This window comes from Notamacropus eugenii, chromosome 1 (genome assembly GCF_028372415.1).
Source record: "Notamacropus eugenii isolate mMacEug1 chromosome 1, mMacEug1.pri_v2, whole genome shotgun sequence".
In the NCBI taxonomy this organism is placed as follows: domain Eukaryota; kingdom Metazoa; phylum Chordata; class Mammalia; order Diprotodontia; family Macropodidae; genus Notamacropus; species Notamacropus eugenii.
The window spans coordinates 420,341,432-420,359,392 of record NC_092872.1 but is presented as its reverse complement, the minus strand read 5'-3'; the positions used below and the strand labels follow the sequence as shown (position 1 = coordinate 420,359,392).

The following is a 17,961-nucleotide window of genomic DNA, read 5'->3' as shown; positions in this document are numbered from 1 at the left end:
GTTCTCACCAAGGGGGCTGGTCCTTCCAGTGGTACAGAGTGTATGTAGCCCATCTCATGTGACTTTCTTAAACTCATCAATAAGTATCTGTATAGTGCCTATTATGCGCCAGGCACTGTGCTAATTAAGCACTTTTGAAATTATTATCTCGTTTGATCCTCACAACAAATTTGGAAGACAGGTGCTTTTATTTCCATTTTATAGAAAAGGAAACTGAAGCAAACAGAGGTTAAGTGACTTGCCTCAGGTCACACAGCTAGTAGATGTTGAGGCTGGATTTGAACTCAGGTCTTCCTGACTACAGGTCCAGTGTTCTCCCTCCCTAAATTAGCTGCCCCCATTGTGCTACGGGCCTTTCCTGCTTTCCTCCTGACATCATGAGGATACCAATGGAGGATGTGGTTGTCTACAGTTCTTCCTGCCCATCTTCTCACTCATATATTTCTTTAGAGAAGTCCATTACAATGCTTCACTTTCCTACTCCTCTGTCACATGCCATAGTCTGCCTCCGCCCCTGTGCACCTCTCCAGGTAATGTGAAAATGTTATTATCCCTATCTTACAAAGGAACTTCAAGCTCAGGTTTTCTGACTTCTTTCTACTCCAACACATGCCTCTCCATTCATTCACACCCTCATTCCACCAAGCCAGTTACTCATTAAGTGCCTGTTTTGTTTGAGGAGCCCAGGACGGAAAGATTAAAAGAAGTTCCTGCCCTCAGGAGCTTATATTCTACTGAGAAGGAGGGAGTCTAGAGAGGGACAAAGGAAATTTTCCTCACTGATCTGGATTGTTCTCAAGATGGAGTCCATTTGGCTGATTTCATAAAACCAGGGCGCAGACTATAACAAATGAACTGACCTTGATCAAGGACTCAAACAATTTCAATGCTGGAGAAACATCTTAAAAAGCAGGTTATGAGTTCCCTGAGTCTCATGTGTTGCCAGTTTTCCTACTCACAGTAAATGCCAAGTCAGCAAAACAACCTATTAGGCCTAAACACACACACATCCATATTTATTAAGCCGTGTCAGCTGAAAGGAACCTCTTAGCCCAGTTCTCTCATTTTACATCTGAGGAAACTGAGGTTCAGAGACAGGAAGGGACTTGTCCAAGATCTGAGAGTTGCTATGAAGAGTCAAGATGGGTTAGACTCTAGTCTCCTGCCTCCCACCCCAAGGCACCATGATCTCAGCTGATCCTCATGATGGTCAGACCTACAGGGGAGATCGGGGAGGGACTCTGCTCTACATTATAGATGGGAAAAGTGAGGCCCAGACAGGGAGAGTCACCTGTCTATGTAACCTGTAACCTATTGGTAATGGTAAATCTGTAAACTAGGATCACAGAATTTTACAGCTTGAAGAGACCTTCGAAATCATTTAGTTTCAAAAACAAAAGGGGATTGCCCTTTTGTTTTATTACAGAGACCAGAGAAGTTAAGAGATTTGTCCAATGCTTTGGCTGCAAATCTGGCATCTTTACCACTACCCCACACTGACCAGAACCCAGGTTTCTTTACTCCCATAGGCCAGGACTCATTCCATCACAGAAGGCTGTCCATGACAAAGGCATTTCCAAACATGTTACCAAACTCCAGCCAAGATCTCAGCTGATCCCAGTAAACAAGCGCTGCCTCCCTTCTTCTCTCGGACACCAGCTGCCCTAGACTCCCCACAAGGGCCAGAATTGTTCATGAGCTTAGGTTTCTCCAATGAAGCCAAATTGTATCTTTAGATGCTGGAGTTTTCTTTTTCTTATTACTTACAAACAGTGCTTTGGATTTTGACTGAGATGTTAACCATAGTAACCCTCAGTCTATTTAAAAATACACATGTGATGCAAGAGCCCTTTTGACTGCCTTGATACTTTCTGCACAAAAACAGTAGGGAAATGAACAATTGGGAGGGCAGAAGGAACATCATTTCTTTCTCTTTTTTTAGAAAGGAAAAAATAATCTACTTTTTCACATTGTTATTATTTCTGACCACAATCCTTCCTTCCTTCCTTCCGACCCTTAGAATACCAGAGAAGCCATCTGGCATGGGTGAAAGAGATATGGATTTGTGTCAGCAGGTTAATTTAGCAAGCAATTATTTATTGAATTTCTATAGTGAAACGCAAACAGCGAGGGCACAAAGAAAAAAAGGTTCCTGCCCTCAAGTGGCTTATATTCTATTGAGAGAAAACAACATATACAAACCATATACAGAGAAACCGCAAAGTAATTTTTTTGGTACAGTACTAACAACTTGGGGGTGTGGGAACAGGAAACTGGGGGTATTGGAGGTGGTACTTGACCTATGGTTTTTTTTTCTTTTTTAAAGATTGGGTCTTTCCTAGCTCACTCAGGTTAGAAAGGCGGGTGCTACTACTCACGGGCCCAATCCCACTACTGACTGTCATGACGATTTGACTTGTTTGATTCTGACCTGGGCCACTATCACTCCTGTGGGCTTCCTTATGGTGATGCATTATACTTAGTCCTCTGGAGCTCAGAACTCCTGAGCTCCAGAGGCCTTCCTCCTTAGCTAAGATGAAATGCATGTGCCACACAGTGAATGCCCTTCCTAAGCTATGTTTACAAGGAAGTGTTGCTATGAGATAGATGCAAAAGAGAACATTCTAGGCAGGGGGGCATAGACAGCCCATGAAAATGCATGAAGGTAACAGACAGATGATCAATTTGGGACACAGCAAACTGATCTGGCTACAATGTAGCATGCCTTTGGAAAGTTATCACAACCTTTTATTTGTCATTGGATTCTTTACCCTTCATCTTCACTGTCATCTCCAATCAACCATCACTCCTTCTTTTGGTTCTTTACCAACTGGCAAAAAACTGGAAATTGAGGGGATGTTCTTCAACTGGGGAATGGCTGAATAAACTGTGGTATGTATGACTGTGATGGAATTTGCACTATAAGAAATGATGAGTAGGATGCTCTCAGATAAAACTGGAAGGACTTATGCGAACTGATATAAAGTGAAAAGAGCAGAACTAGGAGAACACTGTACATAGTAACAGCAATGTTACTATGTGAATTACTTAGCTAATCAACTGTGAATTACTTAGCTATTCTCAGCAACAGATTGATCCAAGACAATTCTAAAGGACTTATGATGAAAAAATGCCATCCACCTTTGGAGAAAGAATTGATGGAACCTGAATGCAGATCGAAGCAAACTTTTTTTTTACTTTTTAAATTTTCTTTTTGAGGGGGTGTCCATGTTTTCTCCTACAACATGACTAATATGGAAATGTTTCATATGATTGCACATGTACAATCTGTATCAAATTGCTTGCCTTTTTAATGAGGGGGAAGAAGAGGGTGAGAATTTGGAACTCAAAATTTAAAAAAACACAACAAATGTTAAAAATTGTTTTTACGTGTAAACGGGAAAAAATATAAAATTATAATATAAAAATAAAATTATATATGTAAGTCTACCTCCACACTGGGAGTGGAGTAGCCAGGAAGGAATTTTAGAAGATGAAAAAACCAAAAAGATAGTGAAATTACCTAGCCCTTGCCTTAGTGAGCTCATGCTGAACTAAGAGAGAACCAATTAGTGGAGTGGAAAGACCCACTAGACTCTGAGTCACAAAACTTGGGCTGGAAGGGACTTCAGAGGTCTCTAAACCATAAGGCAACTGGAATGCCTTCAATGAATGGTTTATAAATTGTTACCCAGCCTCCACTTGAAGATCTTCAGTGATCTGGCATCCACTATTCTCCCCCAAAAGGCAGTTCATTCCATTTGAGGATAATTCTAATGGTTAGTAAATACTTCCTTACTTTGTACATGTTTCCTTAGATCTATGTCTTTGTAACTTATGTTCTATTAGTGTATTAGCTCTAGTTCTGGCCTCTGGGTCCAAGTTGGAATACATTCCCTTTTCAATGTGACAGCCCTTCAACACACACACACACACACACACACACACACACACACACACACACACACACGACTTGCCCAAATTGTCTGAAGCTGGATTTGAACTCAGATCCTCCACTTCAGAGCCAGTGATCTATCCACTGAGCCACCCAACCACGCCCTGCCCCCTTCTAATATTTTAAGATAATTATCATGTCTTAAGTATTTTCTTCTCCAGGTTAAATAATTATAGCTACTTTACTGCATCATTTTAAATATATATGTATGCATGTGTATAAATACATATATGTATATGTATGTATATATAGCATGGTTTCCACTTTCCTCACCTGGGAACCCACCACTACTCGTTTATCCTAAGATGGAATGAATGCCTAGAACTGACCCTGACACTCAAAAGACATGAAACTGCCTATAACAGCTCTTCCAACAGGGCTGGGCACATAGAAGGGGCTCAAATTGGATGAAGCCCATCAAGTAATTTGTAAATTTTAAGAAGCTGCAAAAATACAAGCCCTTATCATGATTAGAACATTGATTTAAAGCTGAAGTCCTTTACAAAGGAAGGGAAGTACCTATCACCCAAAAGAAGTTTACCTTGCATAAGAGATTTGCTTAACATTGCCCCGGAAGAGGTACCAAGGCAGGGGATTTGAATCTGGGGCTTCTTTCAGGCTTCTTTAACCACTCCACTCCTCCAAACCACATCTTATTCACTCAAAGAAACATCCCCTTCAAAGGCTTTCCTTGTCAGGGGGTGGGGTGGGGTACTGTCCCAAGTCCAGGCAAGAAGCTCAAGGTCCCATCTAATTAGGCTCCTCTGATGGTAAAGGAGCCTTTGGAGACAGTTTACAAGGCACAGGAGAAAATGACAGAGTTATAACAACAAGCTCCTATTTTTATAGGGTTTTAAGGTTGGCTCTTTCCTACTAATATTCTGTGTAAGTAATATTCAATGTAAGTCTTATTTTTATAAAAGAAGGAAACTGAGGCTGGAAGAGGAAGCGACTTACCCAAAGGTCAACCCAAAATAATTTTACTTCTTAAAAAGTTTGATAGAACTCAGTACAATGCTGTGCACAGTATAAACAGTAAATGTTTGTTGACTACCTAGAACTCAGAGTCTGATCTAGATCTCAAATTCAAATCCAGGTCTTTTTCTTTCTATTACACCATACTGTGTCCCTGTCATGGCTGCATCTTGTTTTTGACCAAAAATGGTCTTCCCAAGTTCAATTCTACCCCACCCCCAGCCTTGTCACTGGACAGTCTCCTCTCCGAAAGAAAGACTTTGGGATATTTTCAAAACTACAGCTTCTCCTGGGTAAACAATCATTGGCTAATCATCAAGGACTCTCCCCCTCTTGCTTATCTGTGTTCACATACCCCACCTCAGGTGGGTTGTATTCGTTTTTCATTTTTATTGGTCTTGTACAGGGAAGCTACTTAATAAAAGTCTGAATTAAAATGAAAAATCAGCATAAAAAAGTATTATAGTCTTCTCTGAAAGTAGAGCAAATTCTAAAACAAAACAAAACAAAACTTCCTATCAGAGCTGCCCCAAAGCAGAATGTGTTGGCTGGGTTATGGAGATAGTCAATGATTCTCCTGTCAGCTGGCAGCTTCAGGGGAAAAACTGGATGATCACATGACAGAGGCTGGAATTCAGGTTCAGGAAAGTGTTGGCTCTGAGAGTCTCATTCTGACACTGAGCAGGTAGAGTCTGGCTGTTGAGTCAGAACAGGCTGAATCCTTCAGTCTGGCTGCTGGGGAGCTGGGGCTGGATGCCCTGAAGCACATGGAAGGTTCTATGCAGTTGGGTACCAGAGTCAGCTCCAGCTCAGTGGGCATGCTAGGTTCCAGCTCAACTGACTATCTTAAAGGGCTCCCCAGGCACAGCCAGATGAGGAAAGGTGACTGTTGTTAAGGTTGTTCCTGATGTGATAAGAAGAATCTTATCTCTGAAATCTTCCTATCTCTCTTCCACCCTGATACTGTAAGTATGGAACCAAAGGAACATATAGACTGATTTTTTTCCTCTAACACATAGATCAGGGCTCCTAGACACCTATGTGAGTGTGGCCCCTAAAAGTCTGCCAACAAACCCCTCTACATTCAGACACCCTCCAGGGAACCACATCCTCCTGGATATTTTCAATGGGGGAAAATGTTCTCCTCAGACTGGATTTGAATTTTGCCAGTAAGAGTCATTTGAAACATTGACTATAGCTAAAAGAGGCTGTGACAAAGGGTGATCCTGATTCTATTTTGGGGGTTTCAAAGGGGACGGTGATGACGAAGTCATTCGATGGGATTTTTCTCACCTCTCTTCTAACCTGGCCTTCAAGTGATTTCCCTTAAAGGACTTTCAACGTGTTGCAAATACAGCAGTCCGATTGGAATGGGTCCCAACACACCACTGGCAGAATCTGAGTCAGAACAGACCTTAGGGATCATCTAGCTTAACTTCTACTCATAGTATGAATCTCTCCTAAAAATTAGTATTATCAAATTTAAAGCTCTGGTCCACTCATTTTGTTTTAGCCAGGGAATGAGTGTAGAAAATAATACACTAGTCCTGAAATCAGTAAGATCTGCATCCAAATCTCAGCTCTGCTACTTCGTAGCTTTGTCACCCTGGGCAAAGTCATTTAAGTTCTGGGTTATGGTTTACCTACCTGACTAGAGTTGTCATCATGTAAAATGCTTTTTAATCCCTAACATTAAAAGAGCAGAGGCATCAACTGACTCTGTTCACTTTATTTTTTTTTTGATTTGATATTTTATTTTTCCTCCAATTACTTGTAAAAACAATTTTTAACATTCATTTAAACAAATTTTAAGTTTCAAATTCTCTCCTTGCCTCATCTCCTCCCCCACTCATTGAGAAGACATGAAATTTGATATAGCTTATACTTGTTCAGTCATACAAAACATATTTCCATGTTAGTCATATCATCACTTGACTTTGAAATAAAATTTTACATTAATACAAAAATTTTCATCCTACTATCTCTATTTTGTCTTGTGGATATTCTAAAAATGCACTATGTGAATAGTGTAGCTTGGTTTAATTTTAATCCTGCAGAATAATATGTATTAATAATAATCTTATCTGTAATAATAATCTTTATTAATAATAGTGTATATTAATAATAGTACAGCTTGGTTTAATTTTAATCTTAAGAGTATAATATGTATTAATAATAATCTTATCTTTAACAATCTTTATTAATAATAATCTTAAATTCTGGTCCTTCTATTGTTAAAATACCATATAAGTGCTAGCTATTATTAGGGCAGATAAGAAAACCAAGGAAGGTTCAGAGGTCACACAGCAGTAAGTGGCAAGGCCAGGTTTTGAACCCGTTCTTCCTGACATTGGATCAAGACTTCCTTTATATATGGGATATATCCCCAAAGTCTGGGTGAACACTCCGTATCTATTATGCCATGGTATCTCTTTATATAGTAGCTTTTAAGTTTGCTTCTGATTATAACTTCCCTCCTCTCTGGGCAGGTGCGAGCCACAAAGGAAATGCTGGTTTTACATTGGCAAGTCTCTGGAATGTGTACAATAAAGTATTTTATTGGTAACAAGGCCTCAATAGTCAAAGATGATTCTATACAGGGGATGATGCAGGAGAAGTCTGTTTGCATAAGCTGAAAAAGTCACTGCTTTGAGCCCAGAATAGGGGGTGGGGGGGGGAAGAACAGGGCCCCCGGGGATTGTGCAGCACTATCTGTGATACCCCAATCTTACAGCTGGGGAAAACAGGCCCAGAAAAGAGAAGGGACTTGTCAAGATCAGTGCCAAAGCATGATTCCAACCCAGGTGAGAGGTGTCCCAGCCCATCACTATCAGAGAAGGGGGTGTATGTATGGTCTGCTTCTCAAGAGCCTCCAGATCAGCTCCTAATGATGGGGTGACTTTGAATAAGCCCCTTCCTTTCTCTGAACCTTACTTTCTTGTTCAATGATTTCCAAGCTCCCATAAGGATGGAAGATTTGCCCACAGTGACCCAGGGTTACACTGGCCAAGACAGTCAGGGTAGTCAGATGGTTCCTGAGACACATTTAGAAAAGGGGGATACACCTAGGCCTCTGGATCTCAGTCTCCTCATCTGTAAAATAGGGACAATAACCCATTTAACAAGCCTTATGTTATATAAACAACAACTAGGAGATGAACTTGCACCTGGACCCCTGCTGGTAAGGTAAGGGCCCACAGAGCCTCCTCTCCAGAGACTATGATCAGCTCTTAGTAAGAGTTGCTCCTTTAGTTTCATTCAATTTTGGATTTATGCATTCCTTTCTCTCCCACTCCTCTCCCCCACTCTGGAGACTTTGCCTAATGTTACACAGCTAATATTAGTGGCAGCATATGGAGTTGAGTCCAAGGTTCTGGGTTTGCATGGTTTTTCAACTTCAAAGGGAACCCAGATCCCCATCTCTTTAGAAATGGCAAAACTGAGGCTACCTCAGATGGGTTAAAAAAGAACTCGCCCAATATCACCCCGGTAACAGAGAAAGACCTGAGGTCTCCTACTTCCAAATCCAGATCAGCTTTTCCCACCACACATGGAGTCCTGCAGCCTCCTGGGCTGATGCTCACCTTGCTATTTCTGCCCAGTCAGTGACATTCAGAGTTGATGCCCGATGGTGACTTCTTTATCCCCAGGGTCTCTACCTTCTCTATTATAGACTCAATTACTGAGGTAGCAGCTGGCTCAATTTCTTAGGGCAACACCCACATCAGTACATAATAAAACACTCTGACCTATATTCCTTCTGCCTACTCCTGGCTGCTAGGTAAAGGTTCCCGTTCCCAACAGTTCCCACTCTACAGGTATACTTTTGTCACCTAGGCCCTGAGTGTTTCTGTGGGGACAGGGGTCCTAGTGTCTCTGAATGAGCCCCCTGCTGGATGGGGTTAACACCGAGAAAGGCAGTTTCTAGTCCTGAGTTTAGCATCTTCCATATTAGTCCCCTGGATTAAGGGATTTTAAGGTTTGGGGAAAAAAAAAACGTTGGACCCATTTTACAGATGGGAAAACTGAAGAGTTGTTTAAGGTTTTTCCTTGTCTACTAGACGTGGAAAAGATACTATTGCTTGGTAATTAACCTCTGGAGGGGCTGAAACAAACTAAACTCCTGCACCCATGTTACGATGGGTTCTAACTCTATGGTTTGGCATGGAATGATTTCTCTGAATGGGACTCTCAAAATATCATGCGTAGATCTGAGGAACTCAAAACATCAACGTTTCCCATTCCTGGTGGGCATGTACTGTCACTGTGGAAGCAGAGGATGGGGAGGAGCATAAGTATAGCAGGCAGAGGTAAAGACTCAGAGCTGGCCCACAATATAATGTCAGATCAATTTAGCTAGTGTTTATTAAACACTTGCTTTATGCAGGACTATGCTTTAGGGACCAGGGTGTGGAGTGGGTGTGTGGTGAGATGCAAAGATGGAAAAAGACAGACCCTACCCTGTTGAAACTCCCAGTTCAGCTGTGGGGATAAGATGCTTATATTGTAATTAGGATGCAAAGGAGACCCTGGTAAGCACCTAAGAGGTGCAAAGTGGTGCACCATGAGGTCCAAAGAGCATCTGTAGAGAGAATCAGAGACTTCACAGAGGTGTCAGCATTTGAAATGGGTCTTCATTGGGAAGAACTTTTTTGGAGGTAGAGATTATTGAGATGAGGATATGGGAATGCTAAGGACATTTCCTGAACAGTGTCAGGAAATAGGTGGCATGCACAGAGGAAGACAGTAAATAGCTCAGCTGAGCTGAAACCTAAATACACTGAGCAATAATGAGACAAGGTTGGAGAGGGCAGCAGGGTAGCCCGACCCTGAGGGGCTCTGAATGCTAATATTAAGGCGCTGTGGGGTAGTAAGTAAGCTCTTCTTTGCTGCATGTGTTCAGATGGAGTTTTGGACAATGACTTCTAAGGGATGGTGCAGGAGGAGGGCTTATCTTGGTTAGGCACAAGTTTGACCTCTGGAGTCCAAACTGTATGATCCTGACCTCCCCCCTCCCCCCAAGACTCTCCAATGAGATATTATACTTAGGGCTGTTGTGAACTGTACAGCATTATAATGTCAGCTGCTATTCTTAATTATCATTAATTAGGGTCTCTCTGTTTCCCTGTTTGTAAAATGAAGAGGTAAGATCAGATGACCTAAGGACCGTTTCTGGCTCTGACAGTCTAAGAAGATGAGAGATGAAAGAGGTCCCACAATACAGAATGTCAAAGCTAGGATGGACTTTTAAAGCTCACCTAGCTAGCAGTCCAAAGGGCACAGAGCAAGTCAGAGGCGGAGCAGGGAACAGAATCCAAGTGTTTTGTCCTGGGCTCCCAGTGCCCTATATCTCCCCCTTTACCAGGAATATTCACCAATCTGTTCACCTAGCACTCTGGGAGGGAGCCAGAAAGAACATGTTTAATTTAAGAATCCTGATCTGAGTATTTCCTTTCTACAAGCGAAAGGTGATACTGGCCTGGATTGGGAGGAGTGTGACCTTAATTGGTTTATAGTACATCCCTTCCACATGGAGGCGGGTTAGGGGTGCCATTCCCCCATAATCTGGAAAATCCATGTACACATGTTTGACTCACCCTACCTTTGTACCAATGAAGAAGTCTGAATTATTACGGTGTTAAAAGGTAAAGTATATTTACTTTTTGATATATAAAACTACATGTATATTTTATGCACTTCTGAGTGTCTAAATGTTTTCTGTGTCATCTGCAATTCTGCAGAATTCCCCCCAAATTCCCATTTAGTTTCTTACGCTGGCCTGAGATATAGTGAAACTGTGAAGGGGAAAATTGCAATGTGGAAGAAATAACTATATCTTTTCAGAAAGACAGTAGAGGGTAAGTTTATTAGACTATAAACTCTATGAAGACAAGGCAACTTGTAGTTTTTCATATTTGTATCTCTAAGGGCCAAACAAGGCCTAGGACAGGGTGGGCACTAGGTAAATGTTTGAAGGATTGAGTTAAGTCATTACTTGACAATCTGGCTTAAGGTCTGAGGGGGAAGGGGGGAATGATGAACACAAGGAAGGTTAAAATACTATGGGATGTTGGAGCAGGCAAATAGTATTTTTTTAGGGAGGCAGAGGAGTGGAAAAAGAGACGCAGAGTCCAGAAATTGGAAAGCCTTGCTTCACGTCCCAGGGCATGCAATATTTCACCTCTCAGCCTCATTTTCCTTCACCTGTAAAATGGATGCATTACTGTCTGCCTGTCTCACCAGGTTGTTTGGTTGTGATTTTAAAATGTAACGTAAATGTGAGTTTGATTGTTGTGCAACTGTAAACAGCTCCCCTTTACTCTCTATTTCTCAGTTTACCCACTTATAAAATGAGGGGGTTGAACTACAACTTTTAGATCTAGACCAGAACTGGTCATATTACATTTAGCTTTTCCAAACAGGTCTCAGTTTCCTTTTCTGTAAAATAAGGGGGAGTGTGTTAGAGTCATCTAGCCCTTTTTCCACTGCTGCTTCTTGCTCTGAGCTCTAGAATCTGGTTCTAGTTGGAGACACCATCACCCTTTAAAAGGCAGCTGTGTTACACGTTAAGTAAGAACCAGAGAACAGAAGGGTTTAGAACCCTGGGAATTCTGGTTTCAGCATCCAAGCAACAGGAAAACACTCTATGCTGGCCCCTCCTCAGTGGTTCTCATCCACACCCAGCTCTGGGGGTGGCTACATTCCTGGGAAGGTGGGCAGGCTGTGGACTGTATACAGATGGCCAGCTGGCTGACCCGCCTCTTTGCCCCTCCTCCACCCTGTTGCTAGGGGAGCAGCTAGTCTCATTAACAGCTGACACATGGGGAACTGCTGACTCTGGTCTGGGGAGATGACTCACTCGATGCTGGGGTGGAGGTCCCTGTCCCAACAAGCCTTCCCAGAGTGAGTCTGGGAAACAGCAGAACAGCAAACACCAATAATAATGGTCACATTTCTATAGTCACAGTTTAACAAAAGGCTCTCCCTCAACTTTCGGAGGCAGAGAGAAGGAATAAGTGTTATTACATCCATTTTACAGATGAGCTGACTGCCACGTGGAGAGAGGGGAAATGACCAAGTCAGAAGTAGTAAATGAAAGAGCTCCTTGGCCCTGGATCACCTCACTTCACTTACAGAGTTTCCTACTATGGGCCTTTGCCTTCAGATGAAGAGGCAGAAGCTGCCACCCAAGGCAGGGCTACTGGGAAATGAAAAGTGAGCTGTGTATCCTGGGGAGTTTCAAGGGATAGAAGGAAGAGTACAGAATTTAGACAAGACCTATGGGGTCTCTTCTCAATTCTGAGAATGGATGACTGAATGATCCTAACTCTGACCCTTACACCTCCTCCCTCCTGCCCTCCTCTCTTTTTAGGATTCTCCAGTTGAAGAATTAACTAAAGCATTGTGCAGGATACAGATGGGAAAAGGAGGAGTTGTGGCATCACCAGAGTATGGGACAACCAGGTGAAGGAGCGCATGACTTGCTCAGCCAGGAGTTCCTTTAGTTTAAAAGCTACTACTACATTCAGACACTTCCCTTCACAGTATCCCAGCCTCTGCTTGAGCACTTCCGAGGACAGGGAAGTCACTACCGGTCTGTAAGCCATTCCTTTAAACAAAACTTGCAGTTCCAAGAAGAGGACAATCTCTGAGGATTGGACAAAAACAAAATGACGTCCTGACCGAATACTTCACAGGCCCAGATAACAAAAGGCTGGGGAAACAAGTAAAAGCAAGAATCAGCATGGACCTTACAATGATCTCTTCAAGTTCTGTATAAGGTTATGAGGGTGGGTGAATACACAGGTTAACCAACATAAGCCAGATGTGGTGGTTATGGATCTGTTACCGAAGAGGTTGAGATTGGATGGTTCTCTGGACCTCAGGAGTTCTAAGCTGCCCAGTAAACTAAGCCAATGAGGTGTCTGAACAAAAGTCTAGCACCAATATGGTGATGGTGGAGTTACTAGGCTGCCTAAGGAGGGGTAAACCAGCCTGTCACACTAAAACTCAGAAGTGCCATTGAATTACTTACTTAATGGTTGTTACTCTTTCAGCATGAGAAAAACAAGGAGATGAAAAAAAAAATCCAAAGCAAAACCACCCCAAAAAAACTTGGCTTTAGCGGGTGATGATGGCTTCAGGCAACAAACATTTATCGTATCCTAAGATAGCAGTGAGTGGTAGTGAATTCCCTTCTCATTACTGAGGAGGGGATCTCCTACTCTGGGAGAGCTTGAGTACAGATGCCCTGAGATTCTAGGATTCTCTGTGACTCTAGTGCACCTACAGAGCCATCAAGAGCTGCAGAGAAAGGGCTGATGTTCAATTCCGTGTTTTTTCCTATTATAAATTCATCGCCTTGTTGGTCACAGGGCTAAAAATAAAAAGACGTCATCAGTCTTCTTCCTTCTTGACTAATGATGGAGACCAGCGACTTTAAAGGCTAAGTTCTCTTTTTTTTTCCCCCCTGCAACTTGATGGAGCATTCTTTGCTTTTTTTAGTCTCTTACTTTTTCTTAATTACATGTAAAATTTTTTTAAAACTTTTAAAAAAATTGAGTTCCAAATTCTCTCTTCCCTTCCTCCTTAAGGCAAGCAACTATATATATATATATATATATATATATACACACATATATAAAAATATAAAATAGATGTGCAGTCATGCAAAACATTTCCATATTAGCCATGTTGCAAAAGAAAACAATCACAGGGGAAAAAAATGAAATAAAATTTAAAAAACATGCTTTGATCTGCATTCAGACTCCATCATCCACTCTGGATGTCGATAGCATTTTTCATCTTAAGTCTTATGCCTGGATCATTGCATCGCTGAGAATGGCTAAATTATTCATAGCTAATAATTTTGTAATACTGCTGTTACTATGTATGATAATCTCCTGGTTCTGCTCATTTTACTTTGCATCAGTTAAGGCTCAGTTCTCAGAAAGGAACAAAAGGGCATTTCTAAAGTTTTTACCTTAAGAGTATGCTCTCCAGAAAGCCCTAGAAAGTGGATAAACCTTTTGGAATAATAGGCCAGAAAATATGGCCCTTCTGACCCTTTCAAATATCTGTTAAAATGGATAAGATCAGAGCTGGAACATTCTTTAGTGATCATTTAGTTCAACCGTCATTTTACAGAAGGAGAAACTGAGGTTCAGAGAAAGAATGTGCCTCAGTTAGCATCAAGGAAGGAGATGACCTGGCTTCCAGGTCTTCAGAATTATTCTACTCCACACTCTCAGAGAATCATGTCAATGACAGCCCCTCTTTAATAGCTCATAATTTTCAACTCAGGAGCATCTTTATTAAGATAGCTATGCTTGGAGGGCTCCTGGCTTCCCCAGGCAGTCCATTCTATTTTTGGACAGTTTTGACTGTTAGAAAATTCTGCCTTCAATGCACCTTCTTTCCTTCTTTGTAGAAGAAGGGGGGACACTATATGTATACACCGTATAGACTGTTAGACAACTGATAATAAAGGTTGTTTACTCAACTGTTTTCCTCCCTTCCTTTTGTAATATTTATTAAAAGGGGTGTCCTTCAATGCATAGGGGAGGAAAATATTCAGAAACGGAGGGTGATGCAAACAAAAACATAAAATACATCAATGAAAATAAAAGCGTGAGGGGGGAAACCCAGTGATTGGCTTAGAAGCCAGGTAGGATACCTGGGTACAATTGTCAAGCCCAGTCCTCACTGTTCATGCCTGAATTATCTTGGTTTCTTCACCTTTATGTATTCACTTTTATAAGGGTGCTAATATAGTCTTATATGGCCGATTTCACAGTGTTGTGATGGGGAAAACACTGTAAACTTTTAACGCACTATAGAAATGAGAGGAATGGGAGGATTATTCTCTATACTCCCTTCCCTCAGTCAGCAATGCCTGGGAGCCAACGTTTTGTCCTCACCCTCTCACTGAAAAGTTTTGATTTGGAGGCCAGCAGGATGTTACAGAAAGAGCACTGGACTAGGACATCAGGAGGAATCAGAGATTTGGGGCTTAAACAGAATTGAGAAAAGGTCAATCTAGTCCAACCTCCTCATTCAATTTACAGATCGAAGAAAATGGAGCTTGGAGGGGGGAAGTGAACTTACTCTAGGTTGCACAGGTGTAGTAAGCGGTGGAGATGGGTTTTGTATCAGGTCCTCCAAAGTCAGTGTTCCCTTGATTACTGACTCATATTTCATGTTAAGGGATTGGGAGCAACACTACTGGCATTAAGATTCTTCTACCCTGGTCCCACTAGAGGCAGGACAACAGAGTTCTACGAATAGTTTAAGGAAAATGTAGTTTTAGGGGGTTAAAATTTTTTTTTTTAAAAAGGGAATTGTGTTGAGATTTTAATCCTTACCACATTCACATAAGCCCTACTGCCCCCAGATAGGGAGCTGCTGGATCTTTGGTTGATAACCCAGTGAAGAGCTAAGCAAGTGCACAGGGGTTTTCCGAATAAAGGCTGACAGAGTGCACTTCCCTCCCTCCCCTGCCCCGTGGCTTTAGGGGATATCCCAAACCTTAAAAGGGGGGGGTCGTGGAAGGGAAAGAAGGAGAAAGTATGGTGTTATCAGACCTAGACTTGAGCCCTAGACCTGATATTACTAACTGGATATATTGAGGAAAGATATGACAGGACTCCACCACTCTGGGCCTCAGTTTCCTCTGGTGAAAAAAATGAGGGTTGACCTAATGATCTAGCTCTGACAAAACTATGAATCTAGACTCCTCTCTATCGGCACATTGTGTGCATGTGCGTGTGTTTGTTCCACCTATCAATCATCCTTTCACAGGATGCTGGAGCAATCGGTTCAGTACATGGGGTCATTTGTGGCAGTTTTTCTTCTTCATATAGGGGCCTGGCTCCCCCTGCAAGTATTTAGACTTTTCTGCCAGGACGAAAGTCTGAAAGCACCGAGCTTGATGAGACCAGTAACATTTATTTATATAAAATTACTTATTTTATATTTTTTTATATATATATAAATTTATATTTATGTAAAATAAAAGTTTATTTCCCAGAATCAGGGAAGCAGGAAAAGAGCTTCACAATCTACTGGAGGGCTCTTTGGAGTAGTAATAAAGCCATTTCTACAACTATTCTGATAGAATATTGGGGGAGGAAGGGTGTGCCAAAACCTATTATCATTTTTTAAAATTATCCTGCCTAAAAGACCGCATTTTGTACTTAAAAATTCCCTGAAGGGCTGGTAGTAGAATTTTACCTTTCAGACTTTCTTTCCCCAGGAAATTGCCTCTTTTAAGTTGGTCTTCCAGTTCACAATGACTGTCTCCTCCCCCAAACCAGGAGTGTGATTTTGGGGTTTCTTGCCAAAGCCCTATGGGGGTATCCCACAGGTCTATGACATCACCACACATTTTGCTGTCTACTGCATAATGGAGTCCAACCCTCAGCCTGGCCTAAAGACAGAGGTTTCAGCAACACTTTCTAGTCTGTTCCCAAGCTGGATCAACAAGAGGGCAAATGCTCCTGGAATCAGAGAAGGAGCTTTCCACAAGTGGAATGGCCTGTCATAAATCAACGATTTATCAAATGGTTTGACCAGGAATATAATCTAATAGAGATGGCTTCTTTTCATTGTGTATGATTCTGAACTAGAATAGGAAATGACTTGCGGGGGTGGGGTGTCTTCACAGACTGCCTCAAATTTTACTCTTTAAAAAAAAACCACTTTGGAAATATTTTACTCCACTGAGCATAGATGGCTTTGGAGAGCGGCCATGGAACAACATTGTCCTTTTCTCTTTAAATATGATCATGACAGAGGCAGCTCCACTGCATAGTGGGGAGAGCGCTGGACTCCTAAGGAACTGGTTCAAATTTTACCTCTAACACTTACTATGTGATTCTGAGCAAGTCACAACACTTCTCTAAGGGTGCTGTTTTTTCACTATAAAAGCAGGCTAATAATAACTGAAACAACTCCCTGGTGGTATCAAATGGGCCAAGGCTTTGCAAACTTGAAAGCACCATATAAACAAGAGCTACCAGTATTGTTAATCAATGTTTTATCTCCTCCACAGCGCTACTTGTGGCACAGTGGATCAAACGTCCTGGAGTCAGGAAGACTGACTCATGAGTTCTAATCCAGCCTCAGACACTTTGTGTCACCCTGGGCAAGTCACTTAACCCTGTTTGCCTCAGTTTCCTCATCTGTAAAATGAGCTGGAGGAGGAAAGGGCAAAGTGCTCCAGTATCTCTGTCAAGAAAACCCCAAATGGGGTCATAAAGAATATAGTACATGACTGAAATGTGGCAAATGAACAACTTGATGGCACATGACTGAAATTACTTATGATCAGGTGACCACAAAGACTTGACCTATAACACTTTAAAAAAACCCCAAAACCGAACCTAAGCATTTATATAGCACCTGCTATGTGTCAGGCACTTTTCTAAGTACTCAGCAAATATTACAAATGGAATATACACTATATAACTTTGATACCAGGTTGCCCCAAGATAGGGAGGGCACCTGAACACTTAAGCATGAGCAAGAATAATTAGGGAATGTCCCTAAGTCAGGGGTGGGGAACCTGACGCTTCTAGGTCCTTGGGTGCGGCCTTCTGACTTGAATCCAAGTTCTACTGAACAAATCCTTTTATAAAGGGGATTTGTTCTGTGAAGTTTGAATTCAGTCAAAGGGCTACAGTTGAGGAAATAGAAGGCCTCAGGAGGCCTCGAGGGAGTAGGTTTCTCCATCCCTGCTCTAACGTATCTCCAAAGTTGGCCAAGTAAAGGCCTCCTCCAGGGAGTTTTGTCCTTTTAAATAGGAAGTTAAATTTTTAAAAAATGTTACAGAATAATAATCCCTATTTCCACTGTATTTTATCATCCAGAAATCACTTTCTTTAAAAAAGCCTGTGAGGTAGGTTGTATAATATTAGAAATACCAGTTTTTAGAAAAATTTCTAAATACCAGTTTTGCAGGAGAAGAAATTGAGAGAGAGAGGGGAAGTAACTTGTAACCAGGCTCACAGAGCTAACAGGACTCAAAGCTT

At 41.7% G+C, this 17,961-nt stretch overlaps 1 protein-coding gene across 7 annotated transcripts in view; it reads right to left on the bottom strand.

Annotated features, from left to right (window-relative positions):
• The window catches only part of DLGAP4 (DLG associated protein 4), a 223,024-nt gene that overhangs the window by 23,002 nt on the left and 182,061 nt on the right, over positions 1-17,961 (bottom strand). Inside the window, exon 1 of one of the 7 annotated variants that reach the window (XM_072631415.1) lies at positions 16,163-16,331. The exons of 5 other annotated variants lie outside the window; for them this stretch is intronic. In XM_072631415.1, the coding sequence (XP_072487516.1) occupies positions 16,163-16,316 (154 nt within the window). In that variant the 5' untranslated portion in view covers positions 16,317-16,331. Of the gene's footprint in view, positions 1-7,864; positions 8,015-16,162; positions 16,332-17,961 lie in introns of those variants that run through there. One more of the 7 variants, XM_072631416.1, reaches the window with a different exon arrangement.